We start from the raw sequence: 16810 nt of genomic DNA, 5'->3' as shown, positions 1-16810 counted from the left end.
ATCTTCCCTGCGGCTTCAACTAAATGATAGCCTTCAACATAGGGGGGCCCAGGCTCAACACCGTCGAAGAGATAAGGATGGTTACAGCACTTGCGCAGCTGCATTAATATATTCAGCATCTGAGTCTTGCTGCTAGACATCAAACTCAACACCTCCAAATTCTTTGATAAGATGTCCGCGTACAGCTTCTTCTGTAACTTTGACATACCTACACAACCAGCCACCAGCAGCAATTGTAGCAGCAGCAGCAGCAGCAATTGTAGCAGCAGCAGCAGCAATAGTTGCAGCAGCAGCAATAGTTGCAGCAGCAGCAATAGTAGCAGCAGCAGCAAATGTGCAGCAAAGAACAGCAAGCAATAACAGCACTTCAAGGAAGGTAAACAGATATAGCTGCAACACCAGCAGCAGCAGTAGAGGTAGAAGCAACTGCAGCAGAAGCTGTAATAACAACAGCAGCAGATAATGCATCGGCAGCAGAAGCAGCAACAACAGAAACAGCAGCAACAGCAGAAATAGCAGCACCAGCAACCGCAGAAATAGCAGCACCAGCAGAAGCAGCAGCAGCACCAGCACCGCCAGCAGCAACAGCAGCAGCAGCAGCAGCACCGCCAGCAGCACCAGCACCGCCAGCAGCAACAGCAGCAGCAACAGCAGCACCGCCAGCAGCAACAGCAGCAGCAACAGGAGCAGCAGCAGCAACAGCAGCCCTTACCAACGAAGATATACACCTCTCTCTTAGGCGGCAAGTCTCTGGCTACGTCTGTCTTCAGTCTCCGCAGCATAAAGGGGCGAAGCACGCGGTGCAGCGTTTGAATCATCCGCTGCTGCTGCTCGTTGCTGCCAAACCGAGAGAAATCAAACAAACTCTCAAAGTGCAACGTGTTGTCAAACAGCTGCAGCAGCAACAGCAGCAAGAACAGCAACAGCAGCAGCAGCAGACACAAACACACACACACACACACACGCAAACAAACCCGCAGTGCAAACTAAAGTTCAAGCAATCTTCTTCTTCTGCTGCTGCTGCTACTGCTGCTGCTGCTGTTGCTGCTGCTGCTAAGGCAGCATGGTGCTTCCGACCGCTGCTCCTTCTCAACATGCAGCACCAGCAGCATATCAAGACCAACTGCCACCCCAGCAGCAGCAGCAGCATGAGCAGCAGCAACACCAGCATCTGCAGCAGCAGCAGCAACAGCAGCAGCAGCAGCAGCAGCAGCAGCATTAAGAGGAGATACCTGCGGCATGATGAAGTTGAGCAGAGACCAAAGCTCGCGTAAATTATTTTGAAGCGGAGTCCCCGTGATAAGGAGGCGATGCCTTGGGCTAAATCGTCGCACGACATCTGCTAATATGCTCTTCTCGTTCTTTATTCTGTGTGCCTCATCCATCACCAAGTACTCCCACTTGTACCTGCAGCAGCAGCAGCAGCAGCAGCAGCAGCAGTAGCAGTAGTAGCAGCAGCAACAGCAGCAGAGTAGCTGTAGGGGAAGCAGTACCAGCAGCAATATCAGCAGCAGAGTAGTAGCAGTAGCAGCAGCAAACTAGCAGCAGCAAACTAGCAGCAGCAGCAGCAGCAGTAGCAGCAACTAGCAACAGCAGCAGCAGTAGGAGCAGCAGCAGCAGCAGTAGGAGCAGCAGCAGCAGCAGTAGGAGCAGCAGCAGCAGCATACTTTGAAGACAATCTGCTTCTTTCTTTAATTATCATTTCATATGTTGTCAAACATATGTCAAAGTCGTCGCCCCCCATCTCTTCATTAAATATTATCTCTCTCTGTTCTTTTGTGCCGTGCAGCCGAACAGCTCGAAGCTGAGGGCACCTGCAGCATTAAACAAATAGACAAATAAATAAATTAATTAGTTAATTGTTTTATTTTATTTTATTTGATGCATGCGTTTAAAGCATTTTTTTATGCACGCTGAAGTTAAAGATTCAAACTCTTATGCTGCATACAGACATACTAACGACACGACTAGTTGCTGCCCTCAAAAACAACAGCAGCAGCAGCAAAAGCAGCAGCAGCAGCAACAACAGCAGCAGCAACAACAGCAGCAGCAACAACAGCAGCAACAGCAGCATCAACAGCAACAGCAGCAGCAACAACAGCAGCAGCAACAGAAGCAGCAGCAACCACAGCAACAACATAAGCAGCCACAACAGCAGCAGCAACAGCAAGAGCAGCAGCAGCAAGAGGGCTCACCACTTAGCTGTCTCTGCGAACCAGTTGTCTAGCGTTGAACGGGGGCAGATAATTAAGTGAGGGCCTCCGACCCCTCTTTCATATTTTAAAAAAGCTAACAAAGAAATACACTGCAGCGTCTTGCCTAGACCCATCTCATCCGCTAAAATGCCGTTGATGTTCAGCTGCCTATACACCCCAATACAAACCAAATAAACAACAAAGAGCTGCCTATACACCCCAACATAAATCAAATAAACAACAAAGAGCTGCCTATACACCCCAACACAAACCCCACAAACTACATACAGCTGCCTATACACCCGAACCCAAACCATGCAAAAATGCATGTTAATAACTCTCTGAAGGCAGCATGATATTAATTTTAAATGAATAAAGGATTAGTTTAGAATAGATGATGTAAAATAATTAATTAATTAATAATTAATTAATCATTTACTCTGAATAGCTGATACAGCCAATTTAAACCTTCAATCTGATAGCTCTTCATCTGCCCCCTTATGCTTTGAGGCTGCTCAGTTATTCTTATGTATAGTCCCCGCGCTGTCTCTTCTTCTTGCGCTGCCTGCAGCAGCAAATCGTCTTCCTCCTTCTCCGTCAGCAAGTGAGAACGCGTGCTAGAAGCCTGCAGCAGCAGCAGCAGCAGCAGCAACAGCAGCAGTAGCAGCAGCAGCAGATAGCCACAGGTAGAAGAAGATATACAGTTGAAGCCTCAACTCTGTTAGAGCATAAAGATGTGCAGCAGCAGACTCACGACTGCGGGGAATGCAGCAGATGCAGCTGTACTTATTCCTGCTGCTACTGCTGCTGCTGCTGCTACTGCTGCTGCTGCTGCTGCTGCTGCTTACTTTCTTGGTGGAAGGGGCTGGAGCTGTCCCCCCTGTGATTTGTGCAGAGTATGCATCGGCCTGCCGCAGCAACTCCGTCAGCCTTTCGCTGTAGTCCCCTTCCTGCAGCAGCAACAGCAGCAACAGCAGCAGCAGCAGCAGCAGAGTAGCAGCAGCAGCAACAGCAGCAGCAGGGGCGAATAAAAATGCGGCGCTTCTTTCAGCCAGAATACTCCGATTGTAAACATAAACTAAGACAACAGCAGCAGCAAAACCTGAAGCAACGGTTGATGCAAAAGGAGCAGCAACAGCAGCAGCAGCAACAGCAGCAGCAGCAACAGCAACAGCAACTCACCGGCACAGCAGCACCGCCAGTATCACTGTCCTCTTCTGCAGGGCAGCAGCCGCACATAAAACCCCCCTCATATATTATTTGCTGCTGCTGAGACTTCAGCAGCAGCAAGTGCAACAGTACCACCAGCAACAACAGTAGCAGCAACAGCAGCCGTAGCAAGAGCAGCAGCAGCAGCAACAGCAACAACAGCAGCAGCAACGGCAGCAAGAACAGCATCAGCAACAGCAGCAGCAACAGCAACAACAACTACAACAACAGCAGCAGCAGCAACGGCAGCAACAGCAAAAACCGCAGCAGCAGCAGCAACAGCAGCAAAAGCAGCAGCAGCAAGAACAGCAGCAGCAGCAAGCAGTCTCACCCTCCTCGCTGGGGTCTTCATCATCTTCTGTGGGTTCATCTCCCTCCTCTGCTGCTGCAATATGCCCCTCAGGGAGTTCGGAGGAGCTGTCTGCTGCTGCGCCTTCTGCTGCTGCTGCTGCTGCTGTTGCTGCTGCTGAGAGCCCTTCGCTTGCTGCTGCACCTGCAGCAGCACCTTCAAGGGATGAAGGAGCCGTCGCCGGCCCGTTGTCTACCTCCATGAGTTCAATGGGGTGTACGTACAGTTGCTGCCTCTGCTGCTGCTGCTGCTGCTGCTGGAACTCCTAGAGCTGCTGCTGCTGCTGTTGCTGCTGCTGCTGCAGCTACTGCTGCTCTTCCTGCAACAAGAAGTGAGAAAGACCCCGTCTCCCGTAAATGTCTCCAAGGGCAACAAACGTTGCTGCTGCTGTCCCTGCTGCTGCCGCTGCTGCTGCTGCTGCAGTGCTGCTGCGGAGCCTCAGTAGTTATCGCTACTGCTGTTGCTGTTGCTGCTGCGACTGGGGTGTCTGTACACCCGAATTTTGGTGTCTACTTTGAGGGGAGGAGATGAAAAGAGCCTCATGAAGGCCCTGAAAGACCCCCCAGTGCATGCGAGGGGTCGAGGTTGTTGCTGCTGCTGCTGCTGCAGCTGCTGCTGCTGCTGCTGCAGCAAATCTCTTGGCGTTTCAGGGCTAATTAGCAGTCGGTCTCATTAAAGAAACCTTTAAAAAGTAGGGCGATGAGGCGGCTGCTGCTCCGCCTCCCTCAGCAATCCCGCAGGCCGATGCTGCTGCTGCTGCTGCTGCTGCTGCTGCGGCTGCAGGGCCCCAGGGAGGCCGAGCAGCAGCTGCAGCAGCACTAGTAGAGTTGATTAAAAATTTGTCTTCAATAGAGTGTCTTGAGTGTTTTTGCTGCAGCAGCAAACTGTCGCAGCAACAGCAACAGCCGGCAGCAAGCAGACAACTAGCAGCTGCAACAAGGCACGCCTGTAGCAGCAGCAGTAGCAGCAGCAGCAGCAGCAGCAGCAGCAGGAAGTGATGGTAGTGCTTCTGAGGGCTCAGGGTCCTCCTTCTCCTTTAGAAGGGGATCCATATTAGGAAGATATAAAGACAGGCAGGGGCCCCCCAAGGCATTTGCTGCTTGCTTCCTCTTGCTGCTGCTGCAACAGTCGCTGCTGCTGCTGCTGCTGCAGCAGCAGCTGCAGCAGCAACCAGCAGCAACAGCTAAACACCGCAGCTCCTTGTAGCTAGCAGCAGCTACACAACAATTAGAAATACCTCCCAGTGCCTTGATCCAACGACGGGAGGAGTAATAGTAGCAAGAACAGCAGCAGCAACAGCAGCAACAGCAGCAGCAGCAGCAGCAGCAGCAGCACAGTGACCTTAGAGATGGCTTTGCGTCTGTTAGCGCGTAGACCGCTGGGGCTGCGGCTGCTGCTGCCTCATAACAGACTCCCCTCATTTTGTGCTGCTGCTACAACTGCAGCAGCACCCGCAACTTGGCTTCAGTCCCGCAGCAACAGCAGCAGCAGCAGCAACAGCAGCAGCAACAACAACAGCAGCAGCAGCAACCAGAGACCTGTAGCACGAGGGGTTGAGGAGGAGCTGCTGCTGCAGCTGCAGCGGCCAAAACGACTAACAGTAGAAGAGCTGCTGCAAAGTGTGCAGCGGCTGCTGCAGCGGAAGCACACTTCCTTTGCCCACCCCAGCAGCAGCAGCAGCAGCAGCAGCAGCAGCAGCAACACGAGCATTCTGCCGGATGAGTTCGTGGCGTTCCTTTCTGCTGCTGCTGCTGCTGCAGCAGAGCAGCAGCAGCACCATGTGCTGCTGAATGACAGCAGATTCCAGCAGCTGCTGCAGCAACTGCGCAGCAGATTGATTGGCTTCACTGCCCCCCAGCTGTACAGATTGCTGCTCTCTCTAGCTCGTTTGCAGGTGCTGCTGCTGTTGCTGCTGCTGCTGTTGCTGCTGCTGCTGCCTTTGCTGCCGATGTAGTTGCATCTGCTGCCGCTGGTTGTGCTGCTTGGAGCTGTTTGGCTGATGCATGGCTTCCTGTCTTCTGCTGCTGCTGCTGCTGCTGCTGCTGTTTGCTGCTGCAGCACTGTCCTCCTGATGTCTTGTCTCGCCTCCTCTACATTCTCGGTGGAGGGCAGCCACGGGAGGGGCCCCCGTCTGCTGCTGCTGCTGCTGCTGCAGGGCCTCTGCTGCAGCTAACGCCGAAGCAGCTGGCGCAGGTGCCGCTTCTGCTGGCTGCAGCAACAGGTAACTGCAGCCCCACACTCTCCGGCAGCAGCAACCAGCAACAGCAGCAGCAGCAGAAGCTGCTGCAGCAGCAACTACCCAAGGCTGAGCTCCAGGCCTTCCTTCAGGTGTATGCGCAGCACGTTTGCCGCATGCTGCTGCAGCAGCAGAAGGCAGTAGGGGGTTCAGAAGATGCAGCAGCAGCAGAAGCAGCAGAAGCAGCAACAGCAGCAGACACTGCAGCAGCAGACACAGACACAGACGCAGCAGCAGCAACGCACTTTACAGCTGAGGACCTCAGCTTTCTGCTAATCGGCTTCTCCTCTCTGCAAGTGCGTCATCTCCGTCTTGTTAATCTTGCTGCTGATGCTCTGCGGCTGCAACTCGCGCTGCAGTTTGGGGGCCCCACAGCCCCGCAGCAGCAGCAGCAGCAGCAGCAGCAGCAGCAAGGGGAGGAGATGCTGCAGCAGCAGCTGATGCTGCTGCCTCTGTCTTCGGTGCTGCTAGCCTTAGCTACACTCGGTGCAACTAACGGCTCCGCCTTCGTGGAGGTGTCTTACCACTTAGCGCGTAAGCCCTGCTGCTGCTGCTGCTGCTGCTGCTGCTGCTGCTGCTGCTGCTGTTCCTGCAGCCATTTGATTGCTGGTGTTGCTCTCGCTGTGACAAGTGTTGCTTTCCTGCTGCTGCTGCTAATTATGCTGCTGCGGTTGCTGCTGCTGCTGCTGCTGCAGGTGTTGCTCCCTTGTTGTCTGTGTCTCGTCTTGCTGACTGTCTCCTTTCGCTCGCTGCCCTGCAAAACAACCCAAGCGCAGGGCCTTCGCTGAGTCTCCTCAGTGTACGTACACCTCATTGCTGGGGTCGTGAAGCTCTGCTGCTGCTGCTGCTGCTGCTGCTGTTGCTGTGGTTGCTGGGCGCCTGCTGCTGCGCTGCTTCCTGTACAACTGGAGGTGGTTGAGGATGCTGTTTTGCGGTGCTCTTGTTGCTGTTGCTGCTGCTGCTGCTGCTGCTGCTGCAGGAGGCTGAGAGGCAGCTGAGTGAAAGGGCGTGGAGCTGCTGCTTCTCTGATGCGCTGACTGCTGCTTGGGCAGCAGTTGCGCTGCAGCTGCACAGAGGATCTCATCGGTTGATGCTGCTGCTGCTGCAGCAATTGCAGCAGCAGCAGCAGCAAGGCGCCCTTACGACGGAGTGAGGACAGCCCTGTACAGCCCTTCCCTCTGCTGCAGCTGATGCTGCTGCTGCATCTGCTTGCTTCCACCTGGTTTTGCTGCTGCTGCTGCTGCACTTGCTTGCTGCGACCTGCGTTTGCTGCTGCTGCTGCTGCAGAGACATGTGGGGCGAGGTGCCGCTGCGGCTGCAGCAAATATCGCTTGAGCTGTGTCTCGATAAGCAGGCAAAGCCCCTGCGTGAGGTCAGTAGTAGCAGCAGCAGCAGCAACAGCAGCAGGAGCAACTCGCACAGCAACAGAAACAGTAGCAGCAGCAGCAACAGTAGAAGCAGCAACATTGGTAGCAACAGCAAAACAGTAGAAGCACCAGCAATAGTAGCAGCAGCAACAACATAAGCAGCAGTAGCAGCAGCAGCTGCTGCTGCACCCTATGCGTAGCCCCTACTCCAGACCCCTTCCTTGCTGCAAGCAGCAGCAAAACCCGTAGCAGTTGCTGCAGCAAACTAACAGCAGCAGGGGTCGATCAGTGTCCCCCAGGTTGCTAGCAACAACAGCAGCAGCAACAGCAGCAGCAGCAACAGCAGCAGCAGCAACATGGTTGTTGGGGTTATGTGCTGTATCTGCTGCAGCTGCTGCAGCGTGAGGGCCTTAACGAGTTTACCTCCTTCCCTACCTCTCCTTGTGGGGAGGCAGCAGAAGCGCAGCGAGATGAGAAGGAGACACTTCTTGAACAGGAGGTGCTGCTGCGATTGCTGCTGCTGTTGCTGCTGCTGTGATTGCTGCTGCTGTTGCTGCTCCTGCGATTGCTGCTGCTCCTGCTGTCGTTGTGATGCTGTTGCGATTGCTGCTCCTGCTGCGATTGCTGCTGCTCGCATCAGCTGTGGCGCGGCTGCGATAGACGCCCGTTGCTGCAGTTGATTGCTGCTCTTGTTGTTGCTGCTGCTGCTGCTGCTTCGTACAGATTGAGGAGTTCCTGAAGCAGGAGGACTTCAGACAAAGGCTGCTTCTAACCGTGGACGCTCGCCTGCAGCAGCAGCAGCAACAGCAGCAGCAACAACAGCAGCAGCAACAGGAGGAGCAGCAGCAGCAGCAGCAGGAGGCAGAGTTGCTGATAGCTGACGAAGGAAGTGTTGAGCGTGTTGGGGTGTCTGTACAGTTCAAGGGGCTCCCCTGTCTCCGCACCTACCGTGTTGCTTCTTTGTTTGTATGGCCTTCTGCTGCTGCTGCTGCTGCACAAGCAACAGCAACAGCAGCAGCAGCAGCAGCAGCGCAAACAGGAGCAGCAGCGTCAGAAGGAGCCTTCGTATCTGCAGCAGAGGTGCTGGAGGCGGAGCAGCAAAAAGGAGACAGCAGCAGACGCACTCTTGCTGTTGTAGCTGATGTCTGCTCCTTCCCTGACTTTGAGGGGCCCTCTGAGGTGTATATGCAGCTCAAATACAGACATATACTCAGTGCAGGACATGCATTGGTGAGGGCTTTTCTCGTTTTGCTGTTGTTGCTGCTGCTGCTGCTGCTCTTGTTGCTGCTGCTGTTGATTGCTGCTCTTGTTGCTGCTTCTGGGCTGCTCTTTATGCTCTTTGCTGCGCTTTTGTTGCTGCTTCTAGCTGCGCTTGTTACTAGGCCTGCTGCTGCTGCTGCTATTGCTGCTGTTTGCTGCTCATACTGCTGTTGCTGCTGCTTGCTGCTTCTTGATGCTTCATTTGCTGCTGTGCCCCTTGCTGCTATTGCTGCTGCTCTTTTTTCTTCTCCTTTTCCTCACGAAGATTTGTTTGTGCTGCTCTCTGGCCCAATCGATGTTGCTTCTTTGTGCTGCTGCTGCTGCTGCTGCTGCTGCTGCTGCTGCTGCAGATAACTGTGAGGGAGGAGGAGTGGAGGGAAGCCAGCGACGCTGAGGAGCGGCTGAAGCTGCTGCTAAATTCTCTGCTGCTGCCTCTACTTGTTTGAGGTGTATGTGCAGCTGAGACCTGAATAGACTTCTTTACTTTCGTTGTTTGAGGTGTATGTACAGCTGATCTCTCCATAGACAATTGTATTTAATATCTTATTATTTTTTAGGGGGATGCTTCAGGTGTACGTACACCTGTTGTTTGCATGCACCGCAACAAGACTTAGTTAGCCCTAAGTGATAGGAAACTAACTTAACTGAAACTTAGCTAGCTAGCTACCAAGCTAGCTAGCTAGGTCGCTGTCGTGATAGAGGGAGGCACCGTTAGGATGTGTAGCAGATCGCTGTGTATATAGTTCTGAGAAAGGAGACAGAAAGGAGACAGAAAGGAGACAGAAAGGAGACAGCGACTGGGGCTTCAAGGCGATAGGTGTTGAGTTGGAGACAGCAGATGAACTGCAGAAGGAGACGAAGGGTTGTTATTATTATTTGTTTATTTAAGACGGAGACAGTCTCTGCTGCAGCTGTCTCCTTTGTCTCCTTTTCTTTACTGTCTCCTTTCTTTGTACTATAGATGTTGCATTAAACAAATTAAAATAATATCTAATAACAATCAGAGTGTCTCCTTTCTGTCTCCTGTGCCTTCCTAAAAGGAGACAGCTCTACTCAGACGGCGGAGACAGAAGAATAGAGTTATTGTGTGTATGTATATGTCTTTATAAACATATAAATATATGAATGCACTTAATTATAAATATAAATATAAATATATATATATATAGACATGTATACACATATATAGATATGTAGATATAAATATATATTAATGTATAGGCATATAGATAGCTATGCAGATAAATACAGAGATATACATATACAATTATATACACATAGATAGATATATAGATGTATATATATATCTATCTATCTATATATATATATATATATATATATATATAGATATTTAGATATAGATTTAAACATAAGTATACAGAAAAAGGTGCAGATATATAAATAGATAAAATATATACGTATATATGTAAATTCACATATATATATATATCATATATATATATACATATATGTATATGTATATGGATAAGAATATAGAAGACAGCCTCTTCATATTAAAGGAGACAGTCTCTTCTCTGTAGATAGAGAGGGGCCTCTAAACCCTAAACCCTAGACAGCCAGAGCGTGCCTAGGGTTTAGGGTTTAGGGTTTAGGGTTTAAGATTTCTCCTCTTTTTGTTTGTATTGTATATAGACACGTGGAGACAGTGCAGAGCAAACAAAGTCTGCTGCCTGTCTCCTTTTGGGGCTTTCTTTTATTTCTTAATGCATGCAAACTCTTTTTTTCTCGCTGTCTCATCAACTCCGGATGCATGCAAAATATATGTATATATATATATATACATTTATATATATATATATATTACGAAGTCTATATGTGTACAACACAGCACAAATAGATACGCAATATTTGCTGCAGGAAGCGGTTGAGAGAACTGGATGTTTAGGGGCTTGTTGTTTATTATGCATGCATATATAGGAGGGGTTTTGCTGCCTCGCAGCAGCAGCAGCAGCAGCAGCAGCAGCAGCAGCAGCAGCAGCAGCAGCAGCAAGGCGTCGTGCTGCTGGAGCATTTCGCTGTCTCCTCCCCTCAAGCCAGCAGCCTTCGTGCTGCTGCTGCTGCTTCAACAAGCGCCTTCTGTATACCGTATTAAAAACCATTTTCACCATTTGCTGCTGTTGCTGCTGCTGTTGCTGCTGCTGTTGCTGCTGCTGTTGCTGCTGCTGCTGCTGCTGTTTTTTTAATCTCTGCCTTGAACTCTTTTATTTTTTCTGCTGTGTTTATGCTTCCCTTCCTTCACCGAAACTAAATCTGCTGCATTTAAAAATATATAATTTATAATTTATAATATATAATTTATAGTTATATTTTGTTTTCTCTTTACTACACCCTCTATCTTCTACCTGTGCTGTTTTGTTTGTAGCTGAGCGAGAGACTCAACAGCGTATACAGTTGCTGCAGCTAGCCTGAAATAATAGAAGAATTGAGGACAACAAAGGTTCTTTAAAATAAATAAAATTAAATAAATGTATTTTAAATAATAGAAAGAATAAAGAAGCAGCAAAAACACTGAGAAATATTAGAAGAACAGCAGTACAGCAGCAGGCGGGCGGCGTTGCGGTGTATCGGCAGCTCTGTTTGTATGCCAGAGGAGGTTAATATTAATGTTTAATAAACTTAAAAAATGATATATTTAAACATGTATAAAAAAACAAAAAAAGTTTGCTTTTCTTCAGTTCAATTGCAGCAGCTGCAGCAACCAACTGCTGCCGACTGCTGCTGCTGAGGAGTCAACACAGCAGCAGCCGCTGCAGCAGCAGCAGGCCGCTGCTGCTGCTGCCGCTGCTGCAGCAGCAGCCGCTGCAGCAGGTGCTGTTGCAAGCTGAAGTAGGCCTTTTTTCTGCTTTTTCAGTCTTTTTGTCTCTCTTTTTTTAAATAGTATTCTCATAAACTCTTTAAAGAGATTAAACAAATACTAAAATGTACAGCGAGCCCCCCGCCGGCTCGACAGCGGCCGGTATGTGTATATACACTGCACAGCAGCAGCAGCAAACCAGCAGCAGCAGCAGCAACCTTCAAGAAATATAGCCTTTTTAAAGTCTTTCACACTCAATCATGAACAAACTTCGTACAGTCGCTGCAGAGACTCAACACCTACACCCTGCTGCAGCAAGCTGGGGCCCCTGCTGCTTCGGCTGCAGCCACGCGAAGATCTAGTGTTTAGGGTTTAGGGTTTAGGGTTTAGGGTTTGGGGCCATGCAGTACCCTGTGTGCAGTGAATGGGCAAGGCTTCGTGAGTCGCTGCCTTCCACCTGCAGAAGCTGCAGCAGCAGCATCGGCAGCAGCTGCAGCAGCAGCAGCTACAGCAGCAGCAGCAGCAGCAGCTGCAGCAGCAGAAACAGCAGCAATAGGCTTATGCATGGGTGGTTATGATTGTCTCTGTGTTTCTTGTCTTGTTCTGTACTCCGCTCTAAAGTGCATCTATAAAAATTGAACCTTCCGCTCCCTTGCTGCTGCTGCTGCTGCTGCTGCTGCTGCTGCTGCTGCTGCTGCTGCTGCTGTTTGTGTGTGCAGATCCGCAGGGCCTGATGAGTGCGGAGGCCTCTCCTTACCCGCCTGTGCCTACGTCTGCTGCACATCTAGCAGACCAGGTAGAGAGCGGCGGAGCTCGCTTAGAAGAAGTGCTGCTGCGCATGAACTGCAAATATCAAACCCTCTTCTTCAGTGCTGCTGCTACAGTGCTTACAGGAGGCATCTTCGGGTGTCTCTCCAGCTTAGCGAGATTTGATCTCGCCTCCCTCGTTGTCTGCATCTTCCTGGTGTATGTATAACACACATCCTTCTGCTGCTGCTGCTGCTGTTGCTGCTGCTGCTGCTGTTGGTGTTGGTGTAGATGCTGCTGTCGTTGTTTATTTTCTTGCTGCTTCTCGTGCTGCTGCTCTAGCTCGTGTTTCCTGCTGCTGCTGCTAATGTTGCGGCTGCTTCTAATCGTGTCCTTGTCGCTGCTGCTGCTGTTCATTTTGGCGCTGCTGCACGTGTTGCTGCTGCTACTGCACATGCTGCTGCTGCACATGCTGCTGCTGCTGCTGCTTCTTATCATTCATCTTACGGTGGTTCGATATGCATGCAGATCTCTGTTGTTTTTTGTTTGTTTATACACTTTATGTATTATTTATTTATTTATTTATACATTTATTTATTAATATATTTATCTGTTTATTTATTTATTTATCTATTTATTTATTTATATATTTATATATTTATTTATTTAGTTGTTCTGTCTGTCTCTTTATTTGTTTTTGTTTGCCTGGCTCATCGATATGCTGTCTGTCTGTCTCCTTTTGTCTGTCTCTTTCTGTTTAAACTAATTACTAATAAACCAGGATATATAATTTAATTATATTTATTTATCTTTATCTTTATTTATGTACATTTGTTTGTATTTATCTTTATTTATTTTAATATACTGCTTATTATTTGTTTTATAGGGTATTTGCTGCTGCTGCTGCGCTTGTTAGATATGTTTTTTTTTGTGTTTTTTACCTGGTAGAGTAAATAAATATTATTAAATATATATTTATATTTATATTTATATTTATTATTATTTAAAGTTGTTTTATTTTGTTTGTTTGCAGGGTGTTTGCGTTTCTACTGATGCTAGTAGATATGCCTGGCAGCCCTCGCTGGGCAGCAAGATATCGCAATACAATCAGATTATACTTTCGTTTCTTATCTCGTCTAACAATGAAGAGTTTATTTATATTATTTTTAGGCTGTCTATTATCTTGTGTATTAACTCCAGCGTCTCGAAGCGGACTAGGATTGATAGCAGCTAGTGCTGCTGCTGCTTTTGTATCTCTTGCTGCAGCAGCAGGGCTGTTAATCGCAGCAAGAAAGAGTCTGCGTCTAGAGAAAGTAAGAAGAAGCATTCTCTTATCTTCTAAGGGGCAGTTTATTGATGTCTACTCAAAGTATGCTATCTCAGACCCTGGTCACGGTTTACAGCTTGAAGAGTTTAACAGAATGTCTGCGGACTTTACTAAAGGCAGGCTTCAGTTTAGTTTGACAGACCTCGGCATTATTTATAATGCATTAGATGAGCATCAAAAGAGCGCTATCAATGAAAGGGAGTTCGCTCAGTGGATGACAGGTACGCCCCACAACCTACACTCAAACCAGCCCCTCAATAGCTACCTGTGCAGCTAGCTAGCTAGCTAGCTACCTGTGCAACTAGCTAGCTAGCTACCTGTGCAGCCAGCTAGCTACCTGTGCAGCTAGCTAGCTGTGGGGGTAGCCATCTACCTATGCAGCTAGGTAGCTGTGGGGGTAGTCAGCTAGCTGTGGGTGTAGCTAGTTGTGTAGCTAGCTGGCTAGCTAGCCGCAGAGCTAGCTAGCTACACAGTTAGATGGATGGGCAGCTAGCTATATGCGCAGCTATCTAGCTAGCTAGTGCTACGTGTGTGTCTCTACTTTGTTTGTCTCTGTTTGTTTGCTTGCGAGTTTGCTGCAGCAGGCACTATGACATACCTGTGAGGGAGGTCTTGGCTGTACATAAGAAAAGGAGACAGCTGTTTTGTGTCTCTTCAGCTGTCTCTTTTGTTTCTTGTCTTAAGGCAAATCGCAGCACTCGTACTACGTAGCACACAGAGGAGGAGCAGCAAAAATAACAAATAAATGCATGCGTTTTAATCTGAAAATAAATATATAGTTAGAAATATAATAAATATTAAATATATCTTTTTACTGGTGTGTGAGTAGCATATACAGTGCACGGAAAAGGAGACGAAAAGGAGACGCCTGTCTCTTTGCTGTCTCCTCAAGCTTTAGCTTATCTTTAATTTCATAACCCCTCTTAAACGAAGACAAACGCAAACTTAATATAATACCCTGTCTACTTGCTTCCGCCAGATGTCCGTTCTGCTGCAGCTGCTGCAGCTGCTGCAGCACAAGCAGCAGCAGCAGTACACACTCCCTGCTGCAGCAGCAAGCAGCAAGACAAACTTCCTGCTGCAGCTGCAGCAGCAGGAGGAATTCCCTGCTGCTGCAGCAGCAGCAGCAGGAACGTGCTGCAGCAGCAGCAGCAGCAGTGGGGGGGCTGCAAACAAACCCAAACATCGACAGAAGTAAAGTAATATGTTTAGGGATTTAGACACAAGGAGACAGCAGACGCACAGTTAGGGAGACACCTCAGAGGTGCGCAGACACCCTAGCGCCTTCCTACCAAGCTGAGAACAGCTGCTGCAGCAACAGTAGCAGCTGCTGTAGCAACAGCAGCAACTGGTGAAGCAACAGTAACGGCTGCTATAGCAGCAGCTGCAGCAGTAACAGTTGCAGCTGCTGTTGCAACAGTAGCAGATGCTGCAGCAACAGTAGCAGGTGCTGTAGCAACAGTAGCGGCTGCTGCAGCAACAGTAGCAGCTGCTGCAGCAACAGCAACAGCTAACTAGCGACAGTAGCAATGACTCTAATAGAAGTAATAAATAAGTTTGATATTATTAAATAGTCCCGAAGACCCCGACACCTCCTTCACTATTCGCAGTGCCGAGACCGGCAAAGGCGGGGGCTATAGCTAGCTAGATAGCTAGCTAGATAGCTAGCTAGCTCTACTTAGCTAGCTAGCTAGCTAGCTAGCTAGCTATTGTAGTTTGTTTCTATGCGACTGGCGGCGCAGCCACCAATCAGCAACAAACAGAAAGGGCCCCAACGTGCTGCTGCTAGAGGCGGACTGAAAAAACAAAATGCTAGGGGCCTCGTGCAGCAGCTCTGCTGCTGCTGCTGCTGCTGCTGTTGTTGTTGGTGTGGTGATGGCAAGGGTAAGTCGGCTGGTGCTGCTGCTGCAGCTGCTGCAGCTGCTGCAGCAGCTGCAGCAGCAGCTACCCAATCCCTCTAGAAGGCAGCTTGTTCGAGGGCTGTCGGTAGTAAGAGAAGAGAAGACGCCTTCACAGCAGTAGCAGCTGCAGCAGCAGCAGCAGCAGCAGCAGTAGCAGTAGCAGCTGCAGCAGCAATACGCTGCGCTATCTATCTCCCACGAAGTAGAAGTGTTGCAGGGGATCGCCCGATCCCAGTAGTATGAATGACCCTCTGGTTGCTATGAAATGCATAACTAGCTAGCTAGCTAACTAAGTAGCTAGCTAGCTAGCTGGCTAGACACTAAAGACAGACTCCATGGCGCCCTCTCCTCAACGAAGAGCCGGAGGAGGAGACGCCCCCCGCAAGCCGCTGCTGCTGCTGCTGCTGCTGCTGCTGCTGCTGCTGCTGTTATTGGATGGCGTCGCAGCGGCAGTTGAGGCATGCGGTTGGGTGTGCTGCTGCTGCTGAGGCGTTTGCTGCTGCTGCAGTAAGGGCTGCGAAGACGGTTGATGAGTATGAATGTTTGTATTATAAGCATCTCTAGGCTGCTGATGCGCACCCCTCTCCTGCTGCTGCTCCTCCACCCCAGCAGCAGCAGGAACAGCAGCAGCAGCAGCAGGAGGATGTATATGAAGCTTATGATGGTGGTGGTCGTGAGTATGACTGTGCTGCTGACAGACAGGTGCATGCAGCAGGTCTAAACTAAACAGCAGCCCCAAACCAAATAAAAACGCAAAACAACGCAGCAGACGATGCCGCAGCGGGGCCTTCGCCTCAAACTCAGACAACATCTGCAGCAGCAGCAGCAGCAGCAGCAGCAGCAGCAGCAGCACATAAACACGCAAAAATTATAAAGTCTATGAAGCAGAAATAGCAAACAGAAACCCTCGTGAAAAACCCTAATAAATAATCCTATACACCCTAATGCACCAACCCTAATAAACAAACCCTGATAAACCCTAAACCCTAATAAACCCTAATAAACCCTAATAAACCCTAATAAACCCTAATAAACCCTAATAAACCCTAATAAAATCTAGTAAGCAAACCCTCATAAGCAAAGCATGACGAAGAAACAACTCTAATATACCCTAATAAACCCTCACATCACAAACCCTAAACCCTAAACCCTAAACCCTCAGGATCTTTATTACATACTCACCTCAATGCATGCATACAGAATCACCCCCACCGCCAGTGCGTTCAACACTCCAGCAGCAGCAGATCCTGCAGCAGCAGCAGCAACAGCAGCAGCAGACACAAAACATTTAAAGGAGACAAAAGGAGACACTTTATATACAAAAGGAGACACACAAAGAGACAGAAAGAGACTAAGAGAGACAAAAGGAGACAGGTAAGGAGACAGGTGAAGAGACAGAGACAG

At 49.4% G+C, this 16810-nt stretch overlaps 3 protein-coding genes across 3 annotated transcripts in view; 2 read left to right on the top strand and 1 right to left on the bottom strand.

The window, feature by feature from the left end:
* Positions 1 to 3955, bottom strand: part of EAH_00026710 (chromatin remodelling complex protein SNF2L, putative) — a gene marked incomplete at both ends in the record, with an annotated part of 12010 nt that extends 8055 nt beyond the window's left edge. Inside the window, 9 exons of the mRNA XM_013396504.1 lie at positions 86 to 208; positions 713 to 837; positions 1078 to 1407; positions 1668 to 1814; positions 2196 to 2359; positions 2635 to 2820; positions 3044 to 3145; positions 3378 to 3412; positions 3736 to 3955. Of these exons, the coding sequence (XP_013251958.1) occupies positions 86 to 208; positions 713 to 837; positions 1078 to 1407; positions 1668 to 1814; positions 2196 to 2359; positions 2635 to 2820; positions 3044 to 3145; positions 3378 to 3412; positions 3736 to 3955 (1432 nt within the window). The remainder of the gene's footprint in view (positions 1 to 85; positions 209 to 712; positions 838 to 1077; positions 1408 to 1667; positions 1815 to 2195; positions 2360 to 2634; positions 2821 to 3043; positions 3146 to 3377; positions 3413 to 3735) is intronic.
* A 1146-nt stretch (positions 3956 to 5101) lies between these two features.
* Positions 5102 to 9062, top strand: EAH_00026700 (hypothetical protein, conserved; the record flags this gene model as incomplete). Its single annotated transcript, XM_013396503.1, has 8 exons — positions 5102 to 5647; positions 5812 to 6523; positions 6685 to 6788; positions 6969 to 7138; positions 7277 to 7361; positions 7748 to 7855; positions 8080 to 8586; positions 8967 to 9062. The coding sequence occupies 8 exons, from the start codon at positions 5102 to 5104 to the stop codon at positions 9060 to 9062; spliced, it is 2328 nt and encodes a 775-aa protein (XP_013251957.1).
* A 2494-nt stretch (positions 9063 to 11556) lies between these two features.
* Positions 11557 to 12407, top strand: EAH_00026690 (hypothetical protein, conserved; the record flags this gene model as incomplete). The annotated part of the gene is made up of 2 exons (XM_013396502.1): positions 11557 to 11593; positions 12151 to 12407. The coding sequence occupies 2 exons, from the start codon at positions 11557 to 11559 to the stop codon at positions 12405 to 12407; spliced, it is 294 nt and encodes a 97-aa protein (XP_013251956.1).
* Positions 12408 to 16810: the final 4403 nt, after the last annotated feature.

The sequence above is a fragment of the Eimeria acervulina genome, genomic scaffold (genome assembly GCF_000499425.1).
Source record: "Eimeria acervulina Houghton genomic scaffold, Eah_scaff224, whole genome shotgun sequence".
NCBI lineage: Eukaryota > Apicomplexa > Conoidasida > Eucoccidiorida > Eimeriidae > Eimeria > Eimeria acervulina.
The sequence above is the reverse complement of the archived record's forward strand: the minus strand, read 5'-3'. Positions and strand labels throughout refer to the sequence as shown.